The sequence below is a fragment of the Patagioenas fasciata genome, chromosome 3 (genome assembly GCF_037038585.1).
Source record: "Patagioenas fasciata isolate bPatFas1 chromosome 3, bPatFas1.hap1, whole genome shotgun sequence".
Lineage (NCBI taxonomy): Eukaryota > Metazoa > Chordata > Aves > Columbiformes > Columbidae > Patagioenas > Patagioenas fasciata.
Genome location: NC_092522.1, coordinates 56,062,460 through 56,085,280, shown reverse-complemented (window position 1 = coordinate 56,085,280; position 22,821 = coordinate 56,062,460). Strand labels below are relative to the sequence as shown.

The window sequence follows — 22,821 nt, the reverse complement described above, 5'->3', positions numbered from 1 at the left end:
GTGCATGAAGTAACACTATAACTAAAAAAAATCCAAACCAAATTATAGACTGTGATGGTTCTATCCACTTTAAAAGTTCATGGCATTCATTCCATTTAAGTTCATTTATGATATAAAGGTTAAAAACCACCATGTTTGAAGACATCCTTCCATAGAGCTCTTGCACATCACTTTCCTTCATCCTATCTTTTGTTATTAACTACTGGTTAATGAGTCAAATTTTAAAGGAAATAATGTACGTTCATTATTTCTTAATTGGCTTGACTGTAGTCAGTGCTATATTCACAAGAAATGATAATATGTATCTTTTCATGCAAATGAATTAATGTAATGAATTTTTAGTTAAATACAGCAATGTAATTTAATATAATTGAGGTTGTATGTGGGTTTAAGTCTCTCAAAAATATAGGGGATATCTGACAGTGTCAGCTGAAAAAGAAACAGAGCAGTGCTCCTTTTTTTCCTTACCTACAGGAAAAAAGCCTCTACCTGTTTTCTCCACCACTTGAGAGATCTCAGGGAATCTCATCATCACTTGCTTTGATATTTTGCATTAATTTAGTTAAGACCGAAACAAAGGCTAGTGCATTCTTTAACCATCCTGATATAAAAAACCCATCCCATATTATGAAATTTTTGCCAAAGTGATGTAACCCCTTTTGGGGTTTCAGACTCCCTGGTACATGACGGAACTTTTACAGGCCTGTGAAATGGGCAGAATCCACTCTGTGCAACCCAAACAGCTACACTAAGCTGGGAAGTGCTCGTGATGCGATTGTCACATCTTCAGCAAGTGCAGAAATGGAGTGTTAAAAAAGACTGGAGAGAGAATGGGTTTTCAAAACCACTGTTTACATATTAATTTAAATGATAGAGTGTAACAACACATACAGAATTCTTTTGTGCAAAGGTGTTATGTTCCCAGTAAAGGTTCACTTGACCAAGTACTTTAGTTTGGTTATTTTAATTAGTCATCATAAAGTTGTCACCTACATTTTTAAGATGATGAAATTTTGTTGTTAGTGGGGTTTTTTTGTTGTTTTATTGTGGTTTTTTGTTTTGTGGTTTTTTTTTTTTTTTGGTAATAGGGCTCTGTAAAACTGGGTTTATTATATTTACTTATATTTATTAAATCTGAGATCCTGTCAAGATTTCACATTAGGTGTAACCCCAGTTTTTAATGAAATTTATAAACTGTATAAACTTATAAACAAGTTTATACAGTAAATGCTTCAATACTTTTGACTGTATTGTGATCCAGTAGGTGAAATCAACACAGCTAAATACAAATAACTTTGTATTTTGGACTCAGAGTTATTCAGGTCAGAGAAAAATTCTATTTCCCTCCTCTCCCACTGATTCAGAGCCTCAGAAACTGTGCAGGGCAGACTGAATTTTGACTGGTCTATTTTAGGCATCACACCCTTCAACTGACAGCAGGCTTTTTCAACATGCCTGATAAAAAGAAGTCTTCTGAAGAATGATATGTTTACTATATATTCCACCTCTGGTCTATCTTGCAAGATTACTAGTTGAAAAAAAAAAAACCAGAACCTTGAACCTGCACCAACAAACCTCATGGCTGTAGTTCAGACAGATTCCTTAGCAGCACAAGAATCCCAGGACAGGGCTTCACAATGACCTACAACATGAGGGAGTGCACACACGCTCTGTGCCGCATAAACACTTTGTGAGAATCCAGGACTCTCTTCTGCTGAATTGGTTGGAGATGGCAATCACCAACCAAAATAAAACCACAACCTCAAAATAAACTCTTCATCCTTTCTTGGTGGTTATTCTCCTGAAGACTCTGCACACTTTGAGAGAAGTCTAGAAGTACACAAAGCCGTTCAACAGCAGACTCCAGTTCCTTCTCAGCATTTCACTTTAGTGGAAAGAGGTAAAAATGACATTCCAGGAGGTCAGACTTGAAATCAGTACTCCTCAAAGGAAAAGAACATCCCAACAAGGAAACCCAGGGAAAATGGCCTTTGAAATATCCTATTCTCTCTGTGGATACAAATTTTCAAGAGGTCTGTTCCAAAACATGCATTATGCATGGAGGAAGCAAGAGGCAAATAACACTGCATATGACTTCCCTTACATCAAAACTAAGCCGTGGAAATAAAAATTCAGGTTTCCTGACAGTCACTTTTCATCAATACGTTATTTTATCTGATTAAGAAAACTGATTGCTAAATTAAGCTTCAGATAGTAAAGAGGTGGATATTTGTCATCCCCCTTCATCAATCATTTTCATGTTTTCCCGTGGCCCTCATACCAAGCACCACACATTCTAGTCAAAACTAAGTGCAGCTTGACTTACTGATGCTACGAGAAATATTACAATAAGGTTCAAGAAGGTACCCCAAAACACTCTTTATCTTTCAGTTTTTTTGTTCATCTCCTAATTTTATCACCAGGTGAAAATAATTTCTCATTGTGACAAGATGCCTTTTAACTACTTATATCATATCAGAGTACTCAGATACTACACATCAGGAGTCCACCTCGACTTACAACATGAGTGGCAATGCCAGCTAAATGTACCACTGGCTTTCACTGCTTGTTCCTACCTCTGAGCGCACAGCTCCTTAAACACAAAATTTCCTATATGTACCAACTCTGCCTTCAGCTGAGTATGAAGTGTCATCAACAGTGCTGCAGACACAAAGATAACTGGTAGTAAAGGCATAACTTAGAAAACAGCTATTAAACATTCACATTTTACAAAAAAATACTTATACTATGTCCAATGCAATTTATTTCAGTATGGGCTAAATAGGATAGTTTGTACACTACAGGAATACGAGGGTTATATTCTTGTCCTATTTTTCTAAATTTTTGTTTTGTTTTGCATTTTTATTCTACAATACCATGATTTATCAAATTGTGAGGCATAACTTTCTGTCAGGGACACTATTTATCATTCTTTATTGCAAAGTCTTCATTTTTTTCCTTATGCTCACCTTGTCTTGTGAAAATGCCAGTCTACTTTTAAGGTATAGATGTTTTCACATGAATTAGAGCCAAAGAAAATTAATCACAACAGTCTAGCCTAAACATTTAGAACTCCCTAATGTATGGAGAAGATGACAAGAAGGGAAAACATTTTTATTCAATGTATGTATATCAGAAAATTCATGCATGAGAGTATTACGATGTTTGTTAAGAAGCTGAACATACTACACTAGAGACTGCGAGCTTTTCTTAATCTACAAATATTTTTCCAGCTGAGGAGAATGCATTTTTTTAAAGGAATTCACATAGCTTTAGAGGGGGGGACGATTAGAAAACCTTAGTTAGGGAGACAGAAGAAGTCACAATGACATTCAGGACAGCAGGTTAGTTTTAAAACCAAGAAATTTCTTTGAAGAATGTTTTCTTAACCAAATGGGACATTGCAGAACATTCCTGCAAAAAAACCCACCCCCATGATGTTTAACCAATGGCAGAAGTTCTGTTATTGTTATTAAAATGTAGAAGACTCCTTAAACATAGTCTTGGGAGCATGAAGAGTGCTAAAAGTATTGTTGATTAACATGTTAACCTGATAAGACCAAAATTTCCAATATTAAGTGCAACTATGCCCCTCTTCTAGAATCACAGTAAACTGCAGGACTCTTGAGGACTGATAAAAATAAGATCACAGGACTACAATTACAAGAAACCAGGAATTTGATTTCCAAACCAGTGATGATCTTCTGAAAGTTCAAAAGAATACCATAAGAAAACAAAATTTTACTCGGATGGGTTTACAGCAGGGGCATTGAAGCTGAGAAAACGGTCATCCAAATTTCAAATTGCTCCTTCAAAGTCATCTCATAAGGAATGATTACACCATGCTCATTTTAAGGTCAAACTGCATTTAAGCGAGAAGAATACAGCTGAACTGTAATCCCAATGTTCCAGCTGTAATTATGGACTTTAAACTACAGTTCTTCAGAATTTTATGAGTGCTTTAGTATTTATCTTGATGAAAGCATACATTATTATCTGAAAAAACAACCCCAAAACAGAACAAACAAACCCCAGAAGTTGCCATTCAGTACTAAAGTTATTTACTTGTCTTCCCGGGCCTCTAAATCTCTGCATGTTTTGTTTCTGTAATAGTCCCCTTTTGCTAACAGGACTGAGACCCAAATTCAGAGATCCCTCTCACACGTTGATACACAAGTTCACAATGTTCATTCTTTTTCTTAAAACTAATTTTTATAGGGGAACAGGGAAATGGCATTAAAAATCAACAGCTAATTTGCCAGTAAAAATTAAGCATGTACACCCCATGGTGTACATGGGATGGATGGTTGTTTGTTCTTGCATATGAATAGACTAATTAATTGCAAAATAAACAACTTGATCAAGTGTATTAGCATTTAGCAGTTTTCAAGTTTTCCGATTTCCAAATGACAGTATGACTTTTTTTTCTGTCATTGGTGAATGTATGTGTCTTACAGATGAAAGAGTGTTATTAGTTATATAAATAGAATTAATTAAGCAGGAAAGAGGAAATACTTAAAGGTGATCACTCTGATGCAAAATATTTTAAATCTCAAAATGTTAGTACATTCATATGTAGAATAATTTCATGATTAGACCTTGAAACAGTAAGTGAAAGTACTACGGAGAGCAATAGCACATTCTAACTAAAGCTGAACAAGAACCATTTCTGGCTCCTCTTTAGAAAAGCTGATGACATTAATAATAAAAGAGGCAGTCCCACTACACTGATTTAATTAATGGAACTGATGATATAGTGAGATTAAAACATTCATGTATTTTTACATTGAAAAAAAAAAAAAAGTAATTCATCAGGAATTCAAGGACTTCTGTGCTTTTCAGGTTCATCAACACTTTTTAATGAAGGTTTTGACAATAAAAGTGACCCACCACTCAGAAAAGAAAATGGCATTGATAAATTTAATTTGAGACTGTGTTTATATCCCCAAGTACAAACAGACGGATCAGCATCTGGCAAACTGAAATCTAAGCAAGTAGCATCTACGCTATTCTGGCTCTATACAACCTCCTATATAGATGATTAACATTTTTTTCCTCAAAATGATAAAATAGTCCTGGGAGGTAGCAGAAGCTATTGACCCACTCTATCGTCAACTTTTACACAGAAGGATTTATTTTCTTTTGTACTATGATAAAAGCAGAAAAGTAATATAAACTAGAACTTATAGAGCTGTGACTTTTTTTTAGTCACAGAATCACAGAATGTTAGGGATCGGAAGGGACCTCAAAAGATCATCTAGTCCAATCCCCCTGCCGGAGCAGGAACACCTAGATGAGGTTACAAAAAAATATGTCCAGTCACATGAAATATCCTTCCTTTTGAAGCAGAATTGCTGACAAATGTAGAGTTACCTTACAACATCAAAAGAACATCACCAATTTCTACAGCTGGTTCTTGGAATAATGAAATTTATGCAGGCATCCTTAGAGTCATACTTATTAGCTACTTTCACTGGGACTAAGTCCCATGTTACAATTTGTGAAGATTATACCATGAATCTATGACCAAAGTTCCTGGCAGCCTTAATGAGTCTGAGTTACTTACACACTTCCTGTAGTGGAGCTGCTGTCTGTGAGGAAGGAGCCATTGGTTCTCTCCATCTGTGCAAGCCTGAAAGACAGGGCAAGATCATGATTTTCAGAGAGAGTCCTGCACAATTTAAACAGAGGCACTGCGAAGATCAATTCTACTTTGAAACAGCTCAAATGTGGCAGTTTTGGTATGCATGAATAGGACCAAACTCCCAGATTTTGTGACAAAAACATATAATCCAGCGGACTTTTATGAGGAACTTGTGCTATGATTAACTAATTCTACTTGCCAAGCAATGAAGAACAAGTATATTTTCTCTCTCTAGTATAATTATCATTAGCACCACCACAACTCTCATGGTAAAATTAGTTAAAGAGATGTTTTTGCAGATGCTTTTCTTTTTGAATTTTATAAAGCAGGACTAACAATAGCGGATACATACTTTTTTACATATGGCATGCGCAACATCTAAAATTACGCTTGGCAAATAACATAGCACTGTGGACAGACAAGTCCTGGAAAACCACACAAAAATAACAGTGTAATTACAGAAAGTCATGGCCTACAGTTCTCGTTTGGAAGGAATTAATCTAAAAGGACTGGATTATTATACTGTACATGTAAGGCCATACTGTTCTAAAATCACAGCAGAAACTTTCGGTCTATTCAGTTTTCTAGGAAAGATATACCTGATCTATGTAAGACACACACATAAAAAACTATTAAAACTCAGTGCTGTGAACATACACTGGACTGGACCAATACTGACATTTTCTTTACTATGAAATTATCTAAATTTCACATATATTTTTGCAAGTGTGTTATACGTTATTACAGACATCTTCAAACTTATTTTTAAAAGAAGTGTGCAAGGCCCTAAAGAAATGAGAGAGAGCTCCAGTGTCGTCTTTCAGCATGGTATAAGCTTGCCCATCTTTACATTTGTTAATATTCCTCATGGTTGAAGGAGGATAAAAGAAAGCACACACAGGACAAAGTTGTCTTAATTGTCTCACCCCACCATATCTGGGATGGGATGTTGCACTCCAATGCCTTCTCTGAAGGGAAGGACAAGCTCTTAAGTGACTGGAGATGTTCAGATCATCTCTGCTCTGAGGCATCTCAAACATCTAGATCATGGTGAGTAACAAGAGTGTGTTAGATGCTTGTAAGTTGCCTTTATAATGCTGCTTGGCTCAGCATCTTTAAGTCTGATGAAACATAATTTTCAAAATTAATGTTCATAGCCCCCTTGTCACATAGGGAAATAGTACAAACCCTGTATTTTTCAGAGGAGAGCCTGCCCTGAACCTCTTAGCAAGTGAGTGAGAGATATCCTGTTTCACAAACAAATTCTACCATTGTCAACATGTTTTCAATCTCCATCACTTAGTGAGGATTTGCTTGGAACAGCATTTGGAGCCAGGAGACAGCCCTGATCATGAAGCAGAGAGTGAGACAGGGAAGGGACTCTTAGCATTGCTAAGAGCCTTCAAGGCAGGACACAAACTGAAAGCTGAGAAAGGAAATTAAAAGCAACTCGGAGGTGACAAAGCACAACAGGACATGGTTGCGGGTGGGGACTTTGTTAACAGAAAACTGAAAGTGGAATGTGCTTCAGTCAGTGACAATAAAGGCTTTCTGTTAGGCAAAATCTTATTAAGGAAGCCCTGGTAATATCTCTTGAAAGAAACCTATCTGAAAAGATCAAGACAACAGAAAAAAATTACTAGTTTATATGTGAAATATGTATAATAAAATATCCAACTAGAAAGCACACAATAAATATTATATGAAAGATACAGATGTAGTTATGTTTTCATCTTTCAGATTTTATTATTACAGGGGAAAAAACCATCTTGAATGGCTTTAGATAGTTAACTTATATAGTATTTAGTATTTTTTAAGTTTGTAGTTTTGCTTCTGCATAGAGTAGGTACAGATTTAGCTTTGTGTCCTGAGACAATGGTCAGCTTTCAGCAAGTCTAATCCAGAGCAGAACTGGTAAGAGCTGAGGGGGAGAAGAGGGAAAACAGGTATTGCACCTGAGATTTCCCTTGATATTTAATGGTGATCCAGAGTTTGTGCTTCATCTGGGCACAGAAAGCCACAGCATTCTGGCACCACTATCTGAAAAAAGGACATGGAGACAGAAAATTTTCATATCGTTTTAGAGAAGCCTAATTCCTTTGCTCTTGCCTAGTTTGTAGTCCTGTCCATGGCTTTTAATTGTTTACAGTGTGGCCTAAGTTACAGATTCAAACGAATGTCAGGCTATTTAAATTAATTACCTGTCCTACATTATTGAAAAGCACTACAACTTTGCCTTTGATATTGTACTATCCTACTTATGAAGGAAGAAAATATTCATTGTTGGAAAAAAAAAAAAAAGAAAAATGTGGAAGCTGACAGTAGGTAGCCCTGCAGGGTAGTTTCTGTCCCATTTTTCCCCTGCTGTTGAGTATTCTAGGTATTTCACAAACTGTTTTGAAGCTTTCTTACAGTGCCTATAAGTAAGAATTCCATTATCTTAAACACACACTCTGAATTTTTATTCAAAAAGCTGAAAGGGTAAAACTGTTTATTAGTTGTGGAGATCAGAAACAACAAAACAACCACTGAAAGCAAGTCAGTTCACATGGTAATATGGATCAATTTCTTTGTTGCTTAAAAGTTGGGTGGTGTTACTTGTTTTTGAGAGGGTAGCTCTGGTTAGTGCTTAACCATCACCAGCTCTGAACATAGAGAAGAGAGTTCAACAAAACACAGAAGCACTGAGATGGACTTGGCAGAAAAGACATTTTATCATGAAAGTCCTAGATGACCCCATAAGAGCCAGAATATAAAAAAAATTGGTAATTAATATATGCTCTGCTAGTAAAAGTCAATGGTAATGGATAGTGCCAACCTATCATAGAAGAAAATAAAAACCTATGTCTAAAATCCTACAGGGAACGATGATGTATCCAACAAGCTCAGTTTATTTCCAAAGGTTAAATATGAAGAAACAAAAAGAAAACAGCACATTTGAGAAATAACACGCAGTAGTTCTGCAACATTTTCCATGCTGCATGACAGACGGCAGATTTAATGCATCTACTTTACATTTAATATGATTGTATTCGGAATCTGAAGATTTAAAAACATTTGATTGTTTCTGAGTATGGAGAATTATATATTTTTCAGTAATTTATGTCCATCCAGTAGAGTATATTAAAATCTGCAGGAATCAATCACAAAATGCAGTGTAGTGGTGAGCATCTCTTACCTAGTAGCATACTGCTCTATCCTGGAGTGCGTGTCGTCATGAAACAGTTGTGGAGACTGGGAAGGACTAGTTAAAAAAAAAAAAAATGAGTGGTGTCTAAAGCAATTAATGATAAAGACAATGTTATTTTTAAAGCAAGTTAGACTGATGACAAATAAATAAATTCACAATATTGCTGAGGGGGTTATTGCTTTGGGTCAGGCATGCCCTGTAGCTCATGCACATCAGATTAGCAGCAACTGAGCTAAAAGAAAACAACCAGCACACTAAACTTTCCATACAAAAGGGTTCTTCATACTCACTCATATTGCTCTGGCCACATACTGATGAGAGTGATAGGACTGCAAGGAAGACATAAAAAAAAAAAAAATAGAGAGAAAGAAAGAAACCATCAAACAAAAAACTTTTGTACAATTTAAGCAAGAGAAAGCTGGAGAAAAACAAAAGATTTGAATCATTAACTCATCTAGATTATTTGAATCAGCAACAGCTGATGTAGAGAAGAGACAGCAACAGATAATGCCGTGTATCACGGAGAGACAGGACTGACTTACATACTTCATTTTGTTAAATAAAAATCAATTTTTAAATAAATACCAAATCAGTGTTATTGATTGAACTGCAGTTCGTAAAATGGAATCAGTTCATTTAAATTCTGCTCAAGTACTTGAGCTTTCCTTTTAAACTAACAAGAAAATTATTTACAGAAAAAATAGGGGGGGAAAAACACCACTGACAACAAAAACACCACTATAAGTCAAAGTTATCAGCGCTTATTTTCCTACTGTGTAAAAATAACCAGAGGTAAATACATATTGTATTATATTCTGACTCTTGAAAAACTATTTATTATAATAATTATGATTAATTTATTTAAAGGAACATGTTATTGAGTTTTATGTCCTGCAGGGGAGAGAACCAATACCAACAGTTTCCTCAGCATGATGCTGGCAGTTTATCTGTATGTCTCCCACATGACTGGACCAAGAGACTTTTTTCCTGAACTGTGATTACAGTTTTGCTGTTTCAATTTCTGGCACTATTGACAAACTTCCATCACATCAAATCAACTTTTATTTCCTGTGTTGATGACTTATTTTTTTGTTTTCAAATACAGATCAGCTGAAGACTCCCATGGCAAGTAACTTTTTAACATTTGAATGTGCGTTGCTTCCTTAGAAGCCAGGCCATCAATAATGCCAGTTTTCAGATTACTTCCTCCTGTTTCTTAAACCGCTAATGCATGGGTTTTGTTTGCTTATTACAAATAAAATTCACAGTCCTCCGGTCATGAGAAGAGATCATGGACATGGCACTGGGCTGCTGCACGCAAGCAGAGCATGTTTGCTGCAGCTCCACGTTTGCTGTCACTGGCGACGCAGTGCTGGGCTGACAGGACACGGTGGTGCCGCAGGCTCCAGGGTGCCAAGGGGAGTCAGTCCATGAAACAATTTCTAGCGCCCTGTCAACATGTCTTAATTTTGCTCTTTTAAGAGTGTCCTTTGCTGACAACTACAAAGTAAGTAAATGAAGTGGAGTATTTCTGTCAGCACCATAAGTAATAGTGTGGAGACATGAAGAGTGCTCTCTTTTATCAGGCCACCTGCTTTTCTGAAGCCTGTAGGAACCTAATTAGCTCAGAGATTTCTAACTCCAGGGACTTTGACATAACCAAACAAGCAATGCAGTTCCAAAAGCCCAGTCTCTCCAAAGCCAGAAAAATATTCTCTTTAAAACAGCCATTCAGCACCTTCCAACATTACCTGCTAAAGTCAAAGGCTTTATCATAGAATCCTTATAAAAATCAAAGTATAAAATATGTTACTTTCTCAAAATAGGGCAAGACCTGCAAATAATGCAAAACATGTCATGGAAAATAAGACAGCACAAGGCTCTACAATTCCTGTTGATTATTTCTCAAGTGGGTTTTTTTTTTGATTTTTTTTTTTTTTTTTTTTTGAATAGGCCAGTGACCCCAGGAGCAGTTACTCTATAACCAAGCTTACGTTTCCAGGTTGTCACCCTCCAACACTGTTTGCACAGGTAAGTAGCCAAGTCGAGGATGCTTTGCAAAATACTTCTTTGACCGGAACTTATTCTTCAGCACCTTTGTGAAGTCCCGTACATCTTCCCCAGATGTTGTCTAAAAATTAAAAGAAATTAAAGTGAACATTGCTCAATAACATTTAGATAATAGTGCTGTGACTGTCCTGAAAAAGGATACAAGGAAGAACTTCAAAATGTTGATGATGTTAAATTGCCTTTTTAGTGTCCTGAAATACGGTACAATAATAACGGTAACGCATCTACAAATTCTCTTCTATTGGAAAAATCAGTGAGGCTTCAAATTCCCAGCAATAAATGCATTGGATTAATCAGTTACTTTATAAATTGGAGAAAAACTGAAACAGTTCATGTCTTAAGCTAAGTACTTTAACCAGTCTTACAAAACACAAAAATGTAGTTTTTCAGAAAAAAAGGCAGATCAGTTTGCCAGAAATAAGGGGATATTCTTTGCCATTCACAGCAATATTGACAGTATGCTCATATACATGAAACTAGTGACTCACCTCACAGAGAGATAAACCTTGTAATGGCTCGGCTGAAAAAGATATAGCTAGCAGTAATGGCTTTGTTTAATTGAAAAAAAAAAAAAAAGAAAAAAGAAAAAAAAACTAACACAGGCTTCTGTCTTCAGAAAGAAAAACAAAACACTCACTGCCTCCCACTCTATAACTAAACTGGAAAAATTTATGATGAGATGGGAGTAGTACATGCTAAATCATTCTCTGCTGCAATGGCCATGTTTTTCATCAGCATTTTCTCAAGTTACCAAATCTCTTCCTACAGGTTTCTGCCACTATCTGTATAATTCCAGAGTCAAAAAAACCCCACCGATGAAGTGACAGCCATTGTACAGGCACTGTTCAAAGGCACAGTCAGAGGCAGGTCTGATAACAAATTCATAGACTGATTCAGTCACCTCCTTACTATCGCAGCATAAGACTAGTACAAAAATTAGCCGTAAGATTCTGCAAGTCAAAATTTACAAGTTACAATCAGCAACTCCCACATCCATCCAGTGACTTTTTTACCAGTCCCCACTGATGCAACCTCTTCCAAAACAGACAAGTACTTAGCCCCATCCCTCGCCCCTACATGCAATTAATTGTATTCTTTAGAACACAATTAAAATTGATGCAACTGCTTTTAAAAATCAATTTAACTGGAAATAGTCACAACAGGAATGGCAGCACTGCTGTGGTAATGCTATTCTGTTAACTTCTGCTACAAAACCAGGGATATAAGCAAAAAATGCAGGCATAAAATATGAGGTGAAAATGGCAATAAAGAAATTTGCAGGAAGAAACAGTAGTATATGGTATGTCTTTAAAGTATGAGTGCTTACAGACTGTACTGAGCACTTAAACAGAACAGTTCCCATCACCTGTAGCAGTTACTATTAAGCATTTCCTCTTGCAGCTGCAGTAAAGTGACCATTCACCTCCTGCATTAGCTGAAGATGTGCAATGGCTGGTACAAATTTCCAGCCCAAACCCTGTAACAAACTGCACGTTGTATTTCTGTACTCTCTGATTTGGGAGAAACCTGTTAACAGAACAGGATGATGAAGCAGATGGATATCTATAGGGAAAACAGAGTGAAAGGCACTTTGATATTCTAAATTTTTTCCATTACATACTACAAAGAGGCCTAGAGGCAGGTCAGGGAAACTGTTCGCTGATTTTATTCTCTATTGTCAAAACATACAAAGACTTCTCTATTCACCTGTTTACTTTAATGTATATATAATATATACAAACTCTGTAATACAGATGAGATGAGATGAGCAATAAAAATTGTAGATAATCAACGTGATGTAGGTAACAGTTCCTCACATCTGGCTTTAACAAGTAAAAACACAAATTTGGGATTAAGAGGTATTTGAACCCCTGAATTTTAATACAGGTAAATTCAGGGAAGACAACCTCTCCAATCATTGAATCATTCAAATCAAGAATGTGAGGCAGACCAAAGAGCTGCTTGCTCTCACCCAACAGTAACTCCGGCAGATGGAACTCCATCCCAAGGCCAAGGAATGAAAAAGTTTTAGCTCCTACATGTTGCAGAAATAAATGTTTACTGAACTGTCGGACTTTTCCTCTGGCATATGTTTTATTTGGTATGACAGCCTGACCTAGTTCATTGAAAAGACTAACACGACTGTGTACTGACTGAAGACAGCAATACTAACCTGTGAAATCTGAGCAGATTTGGAAGAACTATTTTAATTTACGCACAACTAAGATGCAGCTCTTCAACATATTTTGTCTGTTTTTTGCATATAACCACAGTACACAATCCAGTCCAAAATTATGCCAAAAGAGATATACTGTAAGGTTTTACTTTTGAAAAAGAATAGCCATACACTTTTGTGCAGAATCTAAATTAAACCCAAGAGTTAGCTTGTACACTTTCTTACATCATGACATCTTGACTATTTCCACACAAGTTAATAGGACAAACATACCATAGTTACAGAACTACTTCAAAAACAAAGAAAAAAAAAAATCCTTTCCTTCACTGAAAATTTCAGACAAAAGACCACAATTTCAAACTCAATTTAAAAATCTCAGTTCTTAGAACAAGACAAAGTTCAGGAAGGAATGACTAAGAGCCATGGTTGGCATACCTAAATAACTAAAAAAAATCTGTAGCAGAATGTCTTAAGAAGAAAATCTGTAACAACTGAAAAACTGGCACTAGTACTTTTCAATAAACCAGCTACAATACCTTTGCATGTCTACTACTTAGAGATAGTAATGTTTTCAGTTCCTTACCCCACCCATCTCTAAATCCTGAAGGAAAGAAAAAAGACATAACTAAAGCCATTATCATGAACTTTTGCATTTCTAGCACCAAGAAAACTAAATTACAAGCTACAATGAATGCTAAATGACATTACAGATTAGGATTCAATGACTACACATAACTATCTGGTATAAACAGCCCTATTCTGAAATTATGAAACAATTCTCACCTGATGCGAATATTGTGAAACTCATTAAAACAGAGAGTCATCTCCTTGCAAATTCAATTTTAAAAACTGATTCCTTAAGCCATTCTCCAAATTATTTTAAATTGAAGTTGAAGTAAGTGAGCTTCCGAGAAATCCCTTCAAATCCTGACTGAACTGCTTACCTGAAGACAAATAAGTGGTCTTCCCACCATTTGCGACTAAGCTCCAGTTCTAAATGACAGATTTATTAACCAGTGAAGCATTTTTCTTTCTAATTATTTCTAGTATTCTTGATATTAATGCATTAATATACATCAACAGTAAGAGAGAGAAGCTAGATTTTATCAAGGCAGTTTGATGAGTACATGTATTTGTACTCTCCCTTGCAACACAGGCCACAAAAGTAACATTTTAACATCACCAGACTTTGAATTTGTTTGAAAAGCCAGAGTAGATGCATTCTCCCTGTTCAGGCTATCTGTACTGTAATATAATGGATTCTAAGGAACTATTCATTGGCCTTTAGTACCTTCTTTTTATGTATTTTTTTCTATTTCATGGACCCAGCTCTACACCATTTTTGGGTATTATTCCATTTAAACATATAAGCTATTCTAACTTACTCCAAAGGATTTTGTAATTCTTGACAATCATATTGCATTGAATGGGTTCAATATGTAGAGAGGTTCAGCAATAAATCTGTACACCAACCATAGTGCATTATTACAAATAGTAATACAAAATAACACTGGATTCTTTTTCTGAAATCAGTTCTTTACTTGTGACCTAATTCAGGTGAAACTAGATAAAATGGATTCTATGTAGGTATTGATTATGGGAGCCAAACAGGCATAGAAGAAATCTGTTAACATAATGGGTCATTTTTTTTTACAGAAATAGAGGTGGCAGAGTGTACTTAAAGCAGGACCCAAGAAAAATTCCAACTCCTATATTCAGCTGCCAAATTAATGGGGGTCAGTGCTGGATGTCTAATTTTATGCGTCGCTTAAATTATATGTAATTTCTTTCACTCTGCCCTTCTTTAAACTTCCCCAGTTTCCTTCCTTTTCCTCCTATACCCTTCCTTTACTCGCTTTAATCAGCAATGCCACCTTATTCCTCTTATTATCCCATAGAATATTCACTTTATTCCTTCCATGTTTCACGGAAATAAGGGACTTCTGCCTTAGGTTACCTTATTTTGCACTTAATATTGCTTTAAAACTATATTCTTTTTGCAGCAGGAATAGAAATCTTCATTATGTTATAGGCTGTTTCTAGTGCCAGGGACACCAGGGATTCCAGCCATTTCCAGAATATATCTTTCTGTATGACAGTCTTTACCGGTAAATGAAATGACTCAAAATTACATTATGTGAACATATTTAACAAGAACCAAAAATTTCTCCCAGGTGTCAAATTTGCTGCTGCAGACAAAATTTGGAAGTCATAAGAAATAAACCGTCCTGTTGTAGGGACAGTACCACATCCTGTGCCAGATGGAATCTGTATTTCACTAATGCAACTGGAAGGGTATCCTGTTCTGTGGACTGGCAGAATTATCTATTTTGACACAGCTTAAACTTTCGTTTCTTGATTTTCCGTATATTATAGGCATTGACATAGAGCATTTCTGTTCTGTGACTATGAATTAAACTAAAGGTGAGGTTTCAGAGAAATTTATAAGGAAAAAAAGAAAGTGAATCTAAGAAAAATACACCTGAAACGAGGTAGATTCCTCAGGATACATTGGCTAAGGTGGAAAGTAAATAATCAGTATCAACATATACTTAATAATGTCTAATAAAGAAAGAAAAAAACATAGACCTCCAGATCCTAAGAGTTATAATAGTCACCTGAGTATAGGCAAAACTGGGCCTCTGTCATACCACAAAAATGACAGAGGGCAAAACCAGGCCTCTCTTGTACCATGAAAATGGTAGAAAACAAAACCAAAAAATGACCTAGTTGTGTGGAAAAGTACATTAAAAAGGAATTAAACATCAACTCAAACCAATTTTAAACATCAAAGATTCTAAGAATAACCATTAGTATTCCAGAAAACACAGAACTTTTTCTTATCAGTTACTTTTATAAATAAATCCCACAGCTCCTAATGTAATAAGATCTTTTATTACTTTTATGTTCTTACGGAAATAAAAACATAAAGTGTTAGCACAGGCTTCCTTATACCTTGAAATCTGACATCTAATCATGTCCAGATGCCTGACATGCAGTCTGGCCTAAATCCTGACCTGGTATCTATTTTATATAGACTCCCCAGCTGCAACTGTTAGAAAAATGCAATTATTAAAGACTGACTGATTTTAGTTTTCTTTTTCTTAATACTTGTGACTGACCTACAAATCAGGCAAGCATCTGTGAAAGAACAGATTTAATGTTTTTTTGACAAAATGAGCATCATCTATATATTCTGCTATAGACAGGTTAAGGCTCAATAAAACTTCTAAACTGGGCTTCCAGTCACTTACTGTAGAAAAAAACTCCACCACCAATCAAATAATTTAAAAATAAATAAATAAATAAATAAAATCAAAGCCACAGAAAGTCACACAAATGAAAAGAAGCTTTCTTACAGTGAAAAAAAAAAAAAAAAAATCCTGTTGTGTAAATAAAGTTACAGGCCAGGCAATACTGTGAATTATGTCAAGAACATTTCTATGCTCAGCAGCAGCACAGATAGAACATCTTTTTGTACAGCTTCAGTTGCAATAAGAAAATATTAGACTGTATGTCAATAAATGTATCAGACCTGTAGCTAAAGCAGATGAAGAATCTGTACTGCAGAGAAATATTAGAGACATTTTTACATTCAACACATTCGTCACTATATGTATTTGCACATGCAATATTTGCCCCGTCTAAATATCTGTTGTCATTTGAAAATATTAAACAGCTGGTAAGTGTCTTAAGAAGGTGAGAAGGGCAAAGAGGAGACAGAAAGAGAAAACTGGTGACAGAATAAAACAAACATTAGAAGTGGCTGAAAAACAACTAGTCTACATCAAAAAAATTCTTCGGAATGTAGCCTGGAATGTCAATTTATCAATCAAATCCTAACATGAGGTTATACAACCAGTGAAAATAAGTTAACGTAACTCATGGTTTATTCTGATCATAATTAAGTGAAAACACTACTTAAAAGAATTTTAAATCTGTTATGGGAGACACATTGGATGAAAAAGAGTGGGAAACCACAGGTAATAAGCCCAACTACTACAGCAAAATGCAGTCATATAAATCAATGATTTTTTTGCTAATGACAGAACCCACAGAACCTTGTAACGCTATTGGAAATCAGCTCTATTTATCAGCTCTAGTTACCTTCTGGTCTGAAGTTGTTTTTCTGGACACAGAGATCTTTCACTACTGTTGTTTAAATTACATATCAATTATCCTATTAATTTATTTGTGACTTAGACTATTTTAAGAATGTAAACAACTATCAGATTAAAAAAAAGGGAAACTGGTATTTGTATGAAGGAAGTTACCCACTCCTCCACTTAAGAAAGTCTCTCAGAAACTTCCTTAGAAAAACAGCATTTGAAATTAGGAAAATACTGTGTTCTAAAATTGATTTTTGCTAGCTAATGCCGCCAAACCTCTCACACCATTTTTGTTTGAAACTGTCAATTCTGTTTATTTTTTTTCCAGCTACACAACAATTTTTAAATGTACCCGTAAACAGTAATCACTCAGGGGAATAAAACATGACATATTTCCAACCACGTTTTCATGAAGAAAACAAAACACTGGACCTGAAAGCAAAGATCACATACCCTTAAAATATTGAAGTGCATTACTTGAATATTAAATATTCTTTACTATGTTTTAGCAATGGTGAAGTGAGTCCCTTTCCTCTGATATGTTCTCACTCTTATAGTGTGTGTGCATGTGCAAGTATACAAGTACTGCAATTATATTGAATATTCCAGCTTTGTTTTTACAAAACAAAACTGAAGTTCAAGTTCTCTCGGAGGTGGATACTTCTACCCACCTCTACAGAATCTAAACACTGTCCACATAAAATCATAAGCAACAGCAAAGTCCCTGATGACTTCCAAAGGGAAAGGCAGGAAGACAGGCCCTACTAAATATAAGAAAAAAAAATCCTGGCAGAATATCTATGTGACAAAAGACTATGAAAATAAATTAGACATCAAATAATGAAAAAACAATCCCTTAGGAATAGTCAGTAAATTGGTACTCACAGGTATACAGTATTCCACCATTGGGTAATGCAATTTGTGCCCCTTTGCTGTACGGCCAGAAAAGAAACAGCTCTGACAGACGTCGTAGTTGAAATGTTTTAAGCTCCGGTACCTATGGGAAATTAAACAAAGCGATTAGAGTTTCCCGGATTTAGTTTTAATATTTACTTGTTATTAGGCCTCATGAGGCAAATTACTCTCTGAAACGGTGTCACCTCTTCTCAGCAGCAGCAGCACAAGGACACGGTGCGTTGGCACCCAGAGAGCACCTTGAGGTGTGGGGGTGTATGCGGCCAGGCGGTGGCACATCCACCACTTGTCACAGCTGCCGACCCTGGGACACAGCTGCCACCATAGCAGTTGCACGGGACATAGGAAACCTGCAGCCCCATCTCAGGCCGCTGCACACAACCTGCCCATGCTATACAGGGCATCTCAGGGAGAATCGAAAAGAAATTTCTGCCATATAGAGAGACAATGTCAATCATTTGTTGCATAATTTGATCTGAAGCAGAAAATCTTACAGGCATCAGCTTTGTACATGGAGTGTGAAGAGTTTATCATTTTAAAGCTGAGACTGACTTAAGATTTTTGGTTTTCTTCTTCTCTCTTTAGTATTCAGATGGTATCTCAGGAAAAACAAACAAAAAAAAAAAACCCCGCAACCATGAACGGGTTTACTTTTACATGTTTTTACATTTACCAGTTAGATTAAATGTTTTTACATCATTTTGATGCTCAGAAATTCTAAACATGTTTCAGAAAATAAACCTCTTGAATCTTAATTAACTTGAAAAAAGTATAAAATTGGTTAAAAATTACATTCTTTTTAAGAGCATGTATATGTATAAACAATGTAACAAACTTATACAGTATCCCTTGTATTAAATGTTGTTACCAGGAGCACAATTTTTCTTTTTTTTTTTTTTTTTTTTTTTTTGACTAGAGCTGACTAAAGCAACAGTTCAATTCCAGATTCCGCCCACTGTTTTTTATAGTATGGTTGTTCTGACTGGATGTGGTGATATCATTTGTATGAAACTAAAATGAGCTAACTGAACCAAATCGAATAGCTACTGAACAGTTAAAGTTTAAATGAAATTGCTTCCTGAGAGCAGTTTTCAGTACTAATCTACACTTTTCCCCTGCTGAGTTTTTTATGTTTTATTTTGTAAGACAATATGTGTCTATAAATGTAAAGGTTCACTTTTAAGGATGCTGTTGCAACTGTTTATAAACTTTACTCAGAGCCTAGGTATTAAATGGCCACATCCACCTTCTGCTAAGATGTTAGATGCTTTTCTTGTTGCAGATCTCTAACTTTGCTGTAGAAATTATTTAGAATGAACCATTCTTTTGTCTTGCTTTCTACCTCTATGCCCTCCTTTTGTCTTCCTTTCTACTTCTATGCCCTCCTTTTCAACACAAAATATTTCAGTACAGATAAGATTTATCAGCCCCAACTCAGGCATCTAAAAGATATCTGAGCAGGAGCTTTGTTGCTCTATATTCCCTTAAGTATTAATTCAGAAAAACAGGAACATTTGAAGAATTTTATCTTCTCTGAGGCTAGGCAAAAACATTTGAGCAGATTAATTACTTTTGGAAGTACATACCTATATGAAAATAATGGCGTTGCTAGCTCAATCTTATAAGACTGACTAAAGCCAGGATGCCTAAAGCTAGGTAAGACAAATCAGACCTCAGGATTCCTATTATTATCCTTTAAAACAACAGAAAGAAGGAGAAATAGAAGACATGGGGAACAAAAATTAATCTTCTGCCCTAAGAAAGGTCTCAGAATCACTTATAAGACTGCCTTAGATTGTTCTTAAATAAAACACTTGACTTCATGACCACAGCAGAGGAAAAGCCAGTTATGTCTAGCTCTAATCCTTTTTTTTTTTTTTAATCATTTTATACACTGGAGCAATCAATTCACAAAGGCATGATAGTTGTAACAGTACTCATTAAGGGTACCAACGATCTCATGCCCCATGATCATAATACATAGTTAAATCATACAGTTTAGGAGGATAACACATAGAATATCCCTGGTGTCATTTTTTCATTTAGAATTCACAGCTTCTTTTGGGCAGATGAAAGTTAGATTACGTTTGATGCTTTAGACAGACACTGTGCGAGTCTCACCACAGTAGCCTATCAACACTTGTGCTAAGCAAGGAGAGATTGCTTTTGAAAGGTGTTTAATATTGCCTGGCATGACTTAGTTTCCCAAGACTTGTGCAAGAGAGCAGACAGCCTGACCGCATTTTTTTCTTACGGATCAGCTCCTTTTGGTCTTGTGCCTACAGAACACATGTGGTGTGTTTATACGTCATTTGCTACCTATCGGATCCACCAATGCCAAAAAAATCTGATGACAGCCCATCTATTCAGTCACAGGACCATTGGGTGACTAACAGTGTTACTGCAGGAGCCAGAAGTGCCCTGGCTCAGGCCATGCTGTAGCCTCACCATGGGTGGTAGATCACATCTTAAACCAGGAAAATGGTAGAAAAAAACTAAAAAGAATTGTACTTGTTAGAAACCTTAAAACTGTGGATAATGTCAGAGAAACCTAGCATCCAGCTCCCTTTCTCTTACCTAAAGCCAACAATTGGACACTCTTTACAGATGTTGCACTTGGCCTGGTGTTTTGCTGTTTCTGCAGCTGCCACGCGGTGTAGAACTGGTAGCCATACCATAGACTGTGGCTCTAATCGCATCCAATCTATAAATTGCTTTACAGTTATTTCTGGCTTATTGTGGTTCTGTGGAGAGAAAAAAAAAGAATATATTCAAATTAAAAAAACAAAACCAACCAAGCAAAAAGAACCACCACACACATACAAGCAGATTTTCCTCAGAATTCAATTAAAAGAAAAAACCTGTGTCAATCCTTTCCACGCCAGGTTAAAGTAAAACTGGCTACAGTACACAAGAAAACACCTTGATTAAAATGCAAATAAAGAAAACAGTCAGTAAGAACAGAGAGGACTAAACACCTGTGATAGAGGAGACAGATGGTAACAAAGATGGAGTCTACAGTAAAGTCATATTTGAACTAAGGGAACGTGAAAGGGAAGCATTCTGGAGTTCAGACAGACTAAAGATTTTTGTCTTTATGACACACTGAGATGTTGTCTTCTGAATTAAGATTGATGCAAGACAGCTAAAGTCAGTAGAGTTTACATGTGTGTCTACTAATTGCCATGAGACTCATGGAATTTTTTTTAACGTGTTCTCAGTCTACGTATCCTTTCAAGTTAGCACATTAAACAGACACACAAATAAATAAACAGGTGAATAAAAAAATAATGAGAGAGAAAGAAATCTGCCACTTAAAGGCAATCACTGCAAGAATACAGCAGAGCTAAAGTATTAGTATGATTGTTCTAAGAAGCAAACATGCTTCCACATTCTATTTAAGTTGTAATCAACAGAGAAGCCTACCTGAAAAGTACTAAATTAATCAACTTTAATGGCAATGAGAACAGTGGTCATCTTTCTGAGCTCCCCGGAAATAACAGAACACAACTTATAATGAAAGTTATTCTTAAATGGTAACACACGACAAAACGCAACGCTATGCTTCTTAACCTATTAACTGGCCAAATTGATTTTTACCAGTAAGAGGGAGCAGCATGGAAAAAAAAAAAAGAATAACATGCTTTCCCAGTCAGCAAAATACTTGTTTCATTAGGCTGAAATAGCTCTGTCATGCAGCTGTACGCTTTCTCTATGTTCTTTCAGTGATAAGGGACTGAACTTGAGTTATTCGTGTGAGACAAGGGATGCCACCTCATCATCAGTATAATCATAATATCCCATGGAGTATTTAAACCCTATTTCACTAGTAGCCCTCATCCATAATTGAACAGCATGGGAGATGAGGCAGATCCTTGAGGGATACAAAGATCGTTCCTCTGTGACTGAAAAAGTCTGCCACTAACAAATGAATAGTTAATATTTTAGTATGACTTGAACCACTCGATACCAGTGATAGATAAGTCAAGCACCATCCCTTATAGTCTGAAGCAGCAATGTTAAAACCTCGGGGGAAGTTTTACATGGATAATTGGTCAAACCAGTTTCCATAAGTATCTACCAAACTATTCGTGATCTGAACATTCTTCCAATTCCACCCATCTCAGAGCCCAGAAATGAACCCAATAGTTCTGAAAAAAAAGCTAGCACAACTGCATTTTTCAAAGCACTAGATGAAAATGTAGAAATATCTATGAAAGAATGGCAAAAGAAAAATGCTCATAAGTTCACTACAATATTTAATTCAAAAAAATCAGAAATATTGAAGTCAGTAGTTTTTCTATATGCCATAATGAATTTTTAGTTTATATATAATTTCTGACAATGCTCAACACAGCCACTTTGACAGAAATAATACACTCAAGCAGTATAGTTATCACCAGCAAGCAGTCAGAGCCTCAGGCATCCCTGATAAAGTCTGAGTTAAGTTGTGTTCTACTATGACATCCTCTTTTTGATTCTCATCTTCTTTAAACAGACAGACGCTCCTTGCAGCTTCATTAACCCCCTGCATGTAGTGTGGAGCTGAACAGCATGCTGTAAGACAGCTCTATTCCATGTTCTGATCTGCTGCATGATGTATAAATGACTATGCTTGAAGTTTCGAGCAAAAGCAAACTCTTGTCAGTAAAATAAAGCTAAATAATTTCCTGATACACAAGGTCAAAAACTACCATCAACATTATTCTCTTGTTTG

The 22,821-nt window shown here is 35.9% G+C and overlaps 1 protein-coding gene across 5 annotated transcripts in view; it reads right to left on the bottom strand.

Annotated features, from left to right (window-relative positions):
• UTRN (utrophin) overlaps window positions 1-22,821 on the bottom strand; it is a 370,439-nt gene that overhangs the window by 16,152 nt on the left and 331,466 nt on the right. For 4 of the 5 annotated variants that reach the window (XM_065835372.2, XM_065835371.2, XM_065835374.2 and 1 more), the window contains 6 exons: window positions 20,682-20,848; window positions 18,075-18,186; window positions 10,829-10,965; window positions 9,125-9,163; window positions 8,823-8,888; window positions 5,567-5,632 (listed from right to left, as the gene is read on the bottom strand). In XM_065835372.2, coding sequence (XP_065691444.2) covers window positions 5,567-5,632; window positions 8,823-8,888; window positions 9,125-9,163; window positions 10,829-10,965; window positions 18,075-18,186; window positions 20,682-20,848 — 587 coding nt within the window. The remainder of the gene's footprint in view (window positions 1-5,566; window positions 5,633-8,822; window positions 8,889-9,124; window positions 9,164-10,828; window positions 10,966-18,074; window positions 18,187-20,681; window positions 20,849-22,821) is intronic. The other variant, XM_065835373.2, reaches the window with a different exon arrangement.